The 9,094-nt window shown below is 49.1% G+C and overlaps 1 protein-coding gene across 9 annotated transcripts in view; it reads left to right on the top strand.

Annotated features, from left to right (window-relative positions):
• Positions 1 to 5,768: 5,768 nt before the first annotated feature.
• Positions 5,769 to 9,094, top strand: part of TPM1 (tropomyosin 1) — a 20,953-nt gene continuing 17,627 nt past the window's right edge. For 3 of the 9 annotated variants that reach the window (XM_042824055.1, XM_042824057.1, XM_042824054.1), the window contains exons 1-2: positions 5,770 to 6,039; positions 6,985 to 7,110. In XM_042824055.1, the coding sequence (XP_042679989.1) occupies positions 5,926 to 6,039; positions 6,985 to 7,110 (240 nt within the window). In that variant the 5' untranslated portion in view covers positions 5,770 to 5,925. Of the gene's footprint in view, positions 6,040 to 6,671; positions 6,798 to 6,984; positions 7,111 to 9,094 lie in introns of all 9 variants that reach the window. The other 6 variants (XM_042824050.1, XM_042824051.1, XM_042824048.1 and 3 more) reach the window with 4 other exon arrangements.

A 9,094-nucleotide genomic window follows, 5' to 3' on the forward strand; every position in this document is an offset into this window, starting at 1 on the left:
GGTGAATATTCAGTTCAAATCAGGAAGTTTACTGTCTTTCAGAAGTAATCTTTTTTACCTTTTGGGCTCATATAATGCATTTTGGCAATTTAATGACTTATTTTCTTGAATGATACATCCAATCCAATCAAAATTGAGTAAATGTTGATGATCGAGTGCTGTGATATCAAATTTGCTTTTCCCAGAGCCAGATGGGAAACCTATGCCAGTATTTCTGCTTGGCTCAGAATCTCTGAAAACTCCTTTCTACCTTCCAAGGTTGTCAGTCATGAGCGGGTAGCTGGAATTTGGGCTGCATGAATGTGGATGTATTTTCCTTCATGCTGTCTACGTTCCATCTGATTGTTGTTGTATGACAGTTTGAGAGCCTCCATAAAACAAAAAGCAACAAGCAACATGGCTGAAGATGAGCATTCACCTGTACAGCCTAGAAGCTTCTGCCAATACACTTAGAAGAGCTGTTTTTTCTTGTCATGCTTGCACCTGCTGTGAACTTAGATATCTGATTTTAGGAAATTCTTAAAAGTCTTCTAGTGTTCTCAGTTGTGGCCAAGACAAGGGAGGTAGCTGTCTGCCCTGCTGTGTCTGTAATATCTCCTTTTGTACTATTGGTATCAAAGGGTGGATGTCAGAAAAATCATTGGGTGTCTTGGCTATTTCTTCCATTCCTGCTCTCCTCCACTATTTACTATTATCATATGTTCCTGCAGGTCGGGAACACAAATCTTTTAAGGATCTGTAGGGTAACTGTTCTGCCAGAAGAGAATCTCCAACAAAACTGCAAAGCTGTACTCTGGTACAACTTATAATGATTCTTGAGGTCCCTTCCAACCTGAGTAATTCTATGATTCTGTAATCACATAGATGTGGCAGTAGATGCTACAGCAATGGTATATTTATCTATATATAGCTCAGAGCTCTGGCAGATGGGCTGCTTAACAGGGATGGAGTTACATTTATTGAAGGCACTGTCCAGGACAGTGGATATTTCAACAACTTTTTTCTCACCTTGCATTCAGCAGAATTGAATCTGATATCATTTGATACAGTGCAATTCAGAAGGAAATCCACTGTATTTAGTGCCATGTCTGTGTCCACATAAAGTTATGAGTGGGCCCTTTCACCAGGAGCAAATTACTTCCTTTTGGATCTGCTGATCCACACTTCTTTTTGGCTGAGCATTTTGGCACAGCCAGATACAATTCCTCCCCCCATAACATACGACTTGCTCTTTACTGTGACCTTCCTCCTTAGCATTCTTTTCTCTTCCACACTAGCGTGCTTTAAATTGAAACGGATAGGATGTTTTTTGCAAGACTATTTTTGTTAAGAACCAGATGAATGTAATTGAACTCAATTAAGTGACTTCCGTAGAGACTTAACGGAGCGGAGCACAAGCACTGCAATGTGTAAGTACAAGCAGTTTGAAAGAAACTGCTTGTCTTTATCTAGCCTAAAACTATCTGAACCTCTAAAAAGAAGGGTGTGGGAAAACATCTTTAACAAAAGTGGTTGGTTTTTTTGGTTCTTTGTTTCCTTGTTTTGTTGTTGTGTTTGTTTTTGTCTGCGTTACTTGATTCTTGTTTATTACTTCCAGAAAATTAAGGTAGTTTTGGTAGCTATCAGTTAAAGCAAACTTCCCAATTCAAAATAAAAAACAGTGCAAAATACTGGGAGACTCAAATTTGCTCAGCTGAAAGGGAATTAGAGTGAAAGGAGCTGTGCAGAAAAAGACCTCAGAGATATTTTAGGACCCTTAGGTCATGAGTTAGGTCATGAGCTCCTTAGCATTTGCAGTGGCATCTGAACAGACCCTTGCATTACAGATCAGGGCAGGTGCAGAGGGCCGTACTATAAATACTTTTACCCTTAAGGAGTTCACAGATTTCATGGAGTTGCCTCACTGAGTGACAAACTGAACAGAAACACGTTAGTTCTGAATGGGAAGAGTATCAAAAGGATTTTAGAAGAATTCAGAGATTTATTTTCCAACAGATCGTCTCCCGGTTCTTTAATTTCCAAGGCTGCAGCGCTCTTCACAGTTACCTCAGAAATACTAAGGAGAGCCTTCAGAAGGATACAGCGTCATTTCTCAAGTGTGAGTGGCATGTTCAGGGGTATTTCTGTACTCCTTTGCTGCCCACTGGGAGCTGCAGAGCACTGACCAGCAGGATTCCTCCATTCTATTTTAAGCCTTTCTGTTGCCTCATGGCTAAGTATATATGGCCAGTTTCTTCAAGGGAAGTTTTGCCATTTCTACACTTGTAGGAATATTGTCCCTCAGCTCCCTTTGTGCAAAGAACTGCAAAGTTCTTTGAGATCCTTGCAGGATTAAATATATACTACTTGTGGTAGTAAAACCTACTTATTGATCGAGCACCATTTTTTAATTTATTTTCCAGGTAAATACAGATGTTTCCTATTTCCCATTTTTTACTGATAAGCCAAGTCCTCTTTCTCCCTTCATCCAAAATAAACCTTCCATTTTTAGAAAGGCTGCAAAGGGCTCGGAAACTTTTTCAAAATGTTTGTACTTTATTTACATTTGTCTCCCTGTGGGGGGAACACTCTCCTGACACGTGTAGTCTAATGGGTTCATTCTGACTGACCTAATTCGAATCCTTCATCATCTTTTAAGAGTCATGTTTTCACAGAACTGGAAGGACCAGTTGCAGCATGAAGTCAGGTGTCACTTCCTGCATATTCCAAAAAAAAAAAAAAAGGAAAAAGAAAAAAAGAGGCAACTCCAATTTTTTAGAAAGAGTCTGTTTGAAGGATTTTTCCAAGTGAGTCCACCTGCTATCCATACGCCATCAGCATCTCTGTTGAGAAATGCCTTCAGCTGGTCCAACTGTGGACAGAAAAGCAGATTCTTCTCAAGGCAAATTCTGCCTGTGTCAAGAGATCTATGGCATGGCAGGAACATCGTGATAGAAGCAGATTCTGGCCTCATCCTGGAAAACAAAATATTGTTGGGAAGCCTGAAGTGCAACATCACTTACTTACATATAGTGTATGTATATGGATGTATGCCTATATGGCTTATGTATATGTTTTGCCAGTTCTTTGTGTTGGCTGCCTTGGTGTTCAGAATAGTCTGATTTAAAAAACAGAACTCAAAACCAGTGTAGGAGGTGCAGAACTGAGTAAAACTGCTGCTGGGGTGTTTGTGCACCACTTGTCAACAAGAGATGAGCCAGCTCCAGCAGTGGTGGGGTGGCCGTGGGGGAAGTAATGTTTTGTCAGAGACACAAGGTTTGTGCTGCCTTCTTTTTTCAGTATACAAAATTAATTTGTATACAGTCTTTCTTCACGTCCCAATTAAAAAGGGAGTGACTATACAAGCTACTTGATTTCCAAACCTATCTTTTTTTGCCAGCTGGAAATTTCCAAGCAATTCAAATTGTTAATTAAGGTAAAGCAGGCACGCTTACATATGTCTATACTTTTCGCGTTCTCTACCACAGAAAAACAACAACAGAAATGTCAGCCAGTTTAGCCCTGTGGATGCAGAGTTGTCTTAGACTTAAACCAAGCCTATTTTTGGACATTTTCATGCATATGGGGCCTCAGGATTTGGTTTTGCTGTTGTGGTGGTGGCATCTTCCAGGCCATATCATTTTCTATCTTCTTTCCTCTTCCCCATATCATATTTTCTCATGTATCCCAGAGGTTCCCATGTCATCGTTAACATTCTTGTAGAAAAATGGCTCTGCACAGGAATTCTTTAAGAGCCTATCAGCACCACTCCCAAATGAGCCAGACAGGACACTGTTTGTTTAATTTCACAACATGTGCTTACCCAAAGGCAAAGGGCTGCCTCACTGGATTCCCAGCCACAATGCACTTCTAAAGGGATTTTTTTGTGGCGGTGCAGTAAGTTCTCCTCAACTCCGGACAAAACACTGATGTATTTAACAATACAATCAAGTTGTTGATTGTATTGTAACTAATTTAGTATGTAACTAATTTAGTATGTAACTAAATGCCTTTTAAATATTCAAAGCACTTAAAAAGGCCCTTGTGTTGTAACTGGCCATACAGTAACAGCAAGATAAGCGACAAGAGCAAAACTATGCTTAAGCATTTGCTGCAAATAAGTCTGCAGGCTTTGTCAGTACTTTGGCATTTTTGCTCTTACATTTACTCTTTTTTACTCTTTACACTTACAGCCTGTGTGCTGCTGTTTGTATGTAGGCAGGTTTAACCAGTATTTTTTTTTAAACCAGTAAGGACTAATGAATAAGGATTGTGCAGAAAAGTGGGAATTTCACCCTCCAGAAGGATCTTACTTGCTATTTTTACATCATTACTGTTACTTTACTATTACTCTGAGGAGTCTGTTTTTTAGGGAATACAGTAAGAAACCATCTTAGGAGTGGGAATAGGAAAGCTTCTCTTCTGCCAGCGGCATTAACATCACACACGTACGGGCTCTAAGCTCGCGTGAACGCTGTGTGGGTCAGTGCCGCAGGCCGTTCTCGGGGGGAGAGGAAGATGACCTGTGCTCAGAACCCAGGGGGCTTTGCTATCTGGTCGCACGGAGCCGGAGCTCTGCGCTGTAACTCCGTGGGCAGGAGCCGCCCCACGGCCTGCTTTGCCGACCGCTACCCCTATTTGCCCTGCAAGTCCAGCAAGCCACAAGCCCTCCTGCCGCGGTGACATCGGCTCAGCAGAGCCGATGACGGCACCAGGGAGGAATTTTCTGGTGCAAGTCGTGAGCTCAGACAAAGAGGCTGCTTAATTTTCTCTTTGTGCAACCAAATCCTCGGGGCTCGTGCACGTCCGTGTGCTTCCTGCGCTGTGTAAAGGAGCGTGCGTGGTGCCGGCGGAGCGTGTTGCATCTTGCTCGGCGTGCTAAGGAGACAGACATCAGCCACAAGCGAAAATCGGTTTCTACTTAATTACGTGGTTTGTTAATTGTTCTCCAGATTGCTTGTCTTTCTTCGCTGCCTCAGTTTGTCGCAGGCGGAGGGTGCGAGGCACGGCAGCAGCCGGTCCGTGTGCCGGCTCTCCCCGGGCTCCGCACCTCGCTGCTCCGGGGGCAGCTGAGCCCCCGCTCCCCTCCCTTTAACCCGACTGCGGTCCAGTAGAGAAGCGTGGTCGACCCGGGAAGCGCTTGCGGCCTCAGAGAGCCGTGCCGTGCCTTTGTGCCGGGCTGGCATTACCGCGGCGGTCCTGGTGCCCGGGCTGCCGGCAGCTCTCCGCCAGCCGGCCTGTCCTCCCGTGCCCCGAGGCGCGGTGAAGGACTTGGAGCGCGCTTGCCCGTGACCCGTTGTTGCCCCGCGCCCCTTCTGCTTTTAAACAACCATTTCCACGGGTGGGGGCGGCTCCGGCACGGTCCTGCTGCCAGCCACCCCGGCATCACAGCCGCCCTGAGCGGCCCGCGCGGCTCTCTGCTCCCGTTCCCCGCCCCGAGTCTCTGCCCTTCCCCCTTTTTTTATTTATTTTTTCCTCCTAGGAGTAGCAGCGAAATGCCCCGTCTTGCCCGCTCAAAACTAGGAACGAACCTCTCCCCCGCCTTACCTCGCCCGTCACATCCCATATATAGGCATATCCACGGTCAAAAGGCGGGCGGCAGCGAATGGGAGAGCCGAGCCGCCGAAAAAAGCCGAGGGCGAGCGAAGCGAGGGAAAGGGGTAGGGACAAACGGAGGAGGGAGGGGAAAAAAGAAAAAAAAAAAAAAAAGCCCTTTCCAAAAAAGTATTGGATGTCCTGAGGAATGCAGTCAGCCCCCTGGGAAAGGCCATATCAGTGAGGCGCTCCCCGCCCGCCGCCCGCACTCCACCGGCTCCCGTCCCGCACTCGTTGGCCCCAGCGCTCCCCGGGGCCGCGGCTCGGATTCGTATCGGGGCTCTCCCGCCGCTTTCCCTGCTCTGATTTCGGCTGTAGTTCGCGCGGGACGCGCCCTAAACCACCGCCGCCATGGATGCCATCAAGAAAAAGATGCAGATGCTGAAACTGGACAAGGAGAATGCCTTGGACAGAGCCGAGCAAGCCGAAGCAGACAAGAAGGCAGCGGAGGAGAGGAGCAAGCAGGTCTGCACCGAGAGACCGGGTGTTACTGGTGCCGGGGCACATGCCTTTCCAGGCGATCGCTTTCTCTAACCTTTTTTTAACGTCCCTTATTGTATCCTTCCCCACCTCCCCCTCCATTGCCCGAAGAACCGATTGAAGTACTGAAACTCCCCTAAAGAACGTGGCTGGAGGCTCCCTGGGCCGGGCAGGAGACCACTGCTCCATCCTGCTGGGGAGGGGTCCTGGGACAGCTGCGTGGCCTCCGTGCCTTTGTCACAGGGGCATGGCTGGGGGACACTGCCTGGAGCAGCTGTTAGCTCTGGATAGACGTGCTATGATTTGGCAAAGGACTTAAAGCTGAGTTTGTGCCCCCCTCCCCCAGCGCTATCCAGCAGACTTGCCCGGTTCTAGCTGCTCCCCCTCTTTCCAGATATGTGTCCCATTTTCCTGGCCTGCTCCAAGCCTCCCCCCTGATCCACCCCAGCACACGTGGGGTTTTGTTAGTTTGCGGGTTGGAGGCATGGTGGTTGTGAGTTTCTTGGAGATCCCAGAAAAGGCCAGAGGCAAGGAGAGAGATTTAAAGATGACCTTCCCCCTTTTCAGAGCCCAGGGAGAAATGTATCTGTGCATTGTATTTCCTCTTGTGCACCTAGTTAGAGGATGACATTGTGCAATTGGAAAAGCAATTGCGCGTGACGGAGGATTCGAGAGACCAAGTGCTGGAAGAGCTGCACAAGTCTGAGGACAGCCTCCTCTCCGCAGAGGAGAATGCTGCCAAGGTATCGTGCCCTTACTGTAAGCACAGAGAATCTAACTGTCTCTCCTTCTTTCTCTCTCTGTCTGTCTGTCTGTCTGTCCTTTTCTGTCTCTTCTGCACTCGCACTTGTCCCTTTGCACGATCACATTGCCTGCTGCACCTTTTCCTGCCTGCCCTCCCCTCTCCACCACCTTCCGCCCGTGTCACAGCTGGAGGACGAGCTGGTGGCTCTGCAAAAGAAGCTGAAGGGCACTGAGGATGAGCTGGACAAATACTCCGAGTCCCTTAAAGATGCACAGGAAAAGTTGGAACTGGCTGACAAAAAGGCCACAGATGTAAGTTACCCTGTCCCTTCCACCACCCCCTTCATACAAGGAACACACACCTCCACTGCACAGGACAGCCAGGACTCCCACCAGGCAGCGCTCTGTGGCCATGCTGGGCTCAGGCTCCTGGCACCTCCTGGGCAGGGAGGTGGGAGACACAGCACTGCCTCCTTGCATGAGATTTGCACATTGTCCGAGGCATTGATTGGGTTTCTGCTCACTCAACACGTGCTTTTTGTGTGTACTTGCTGTTGTTCCATTTGCTGTGGATTGTCAATTGAGATGATGGAAAAAGTAGCTTGGGTAGGAACAGTAGTGCTGTGATAGTCGATGAGACTGAATTAGAGAGCTGACAGCAACTAGGCCTGGGAGGGACAGCTGGGACATCCTGTACATCCCACAGATGCAGAATAAGGGCTGCTGGTTGTTTCTGCAGGAGAGTTGTAGGCATACATGCATTAGTGCTGCTGCTAGGAACTAGTTGGGCTCATTCACTCATCCCACGGATAAAGTCCCTGCTCCTAGTTTTTATTCTTGGAAAAATCGAAGATGATTTCACATCTCAAAGGAAAGTTCAGTCCTGCGTGAGAGGAAATTGGAAGATGATACTTGCTGGGTTTGCAGTTTGGAGGACAGGGATCTTGGGAGCAGGCTTGGGATATATATAGCTCAGCACTTTATATGGTAATAGTGCAAGAGCCTGTGTCCCTCCCAGGCCTCAGCCCACCCACCTGTCCGCCCCTGACATGCATCTCATTAATGCATTATATGCATGGAGCGATGTGAGTTTCCTGTTCCTGCAGATAAGGCCCAGAGCAGTGTGGGCTCTGCGTGCGGTGTGGCTCCTACAGTCCAACCCAGTTCTCTCCAAACACATCTCGGGTCTGAATTACAGGACGTGGTGAAACCACAGCGCTTCCAAAGCCGTGACCATCCTTTTCCTATAGCGCAGCTTTCAGAATCGGCCTCAAAGCTAAGGAGTTGTCACAGAGCAAAGTGGAGGAAGGATACTTTTAGAAAGGGAAACGTTGCTAAAGCCAACTTGGCATCAAAGACAACACGCTTTTATCTTATTTTACTTTTTGAAAGAGCAAACCATAAAGCAAAGCAATTAAGTTGTGTAGTTTTGAGAGAGACCTCAGTAATAAGTGCACATAGGGATGAGAGGGGTTCTGTGTGTAATGTGGATCAGATGTCTGTCTTCTGAGCGAGGCCGCACTGAGGAGAGGCACTTCCTAGCAGGGCCCTTATTGGGCTCGTTCAAAGGAACCGCATACAGATCCAGGGGAGATATTCCTTATAAGGAAAAGTATGCAGACTATTTGGGAATCGCCGGGGATGAAGGCGAGAGCAGTGCTACCAGATTCCCTGCCTGAAAAGCACGATGCCCCTGACCAATCCCAGCGCCGTTTCCCTTTGCTGGAGAGCAGCGTTTGGGAGCTCGTTGGGACGGGTGTTGGGTGCAGTCACCCTGGGGCAGAGAGCCTGGCTGGAGAGAAGGCTGTACTTACTGGTGTGCGTGGAATGTCAGGATGCCGTGCTTTTGGGCCACGTGGAGTGTCTTGGGGCACTGCAGTGACCCGGCGTTTGCACGACTCGTTCGGATAGTTCCGAGCCCCAGGAAAAGGGCAGAGCAGGGCAGGGAGCGCCGCTGCCGAGGTGGAGCAACCTCGCACGAGATGAGGGAGCAGCACCTCCCGACTCACCTCGGCAGCGTGGGGCACCTCCTCCCGCCCCGTGTTCAGCCCCGCTCCCCACGTCCCGGGAGCTCGTTCGGGCGAAGGACGGAGGCCGGCCGGCCGCTCGGCATCGCCTTACGCCGCTCGGCCGGTGCGACGCGGGGCTACGGCGGGGAGCGGGGCGGCCGCCAGAGGGCGCTACAGCCCCCGCGCCCACCTGGCTGCCCGGCCCCGCCGCCGAGCCTCTCCCCGCCGGCCCGGCCTCGCCCGGCGCCCGCCCCACCCCAGCGCGGACCGGCGCGCTGCCCCGCTTG

The sequence above is a fragment of the Centrocercus urophasianus genome, unplaced genomic scaffold (assembly GCF_019232065.1).
Source record: "Centrocercus urophasianus isolate 14NV4802_14NV808 unplaced genomic scaffold, USGS_Curo_1.0 seq_23, whole genome shotgun sequence".
NCBI lineage: Eukaryota > Metazoa > Chordata > Aves > Galliformes > Phasianidae > Centrocercus > Centrocercus urophasianus.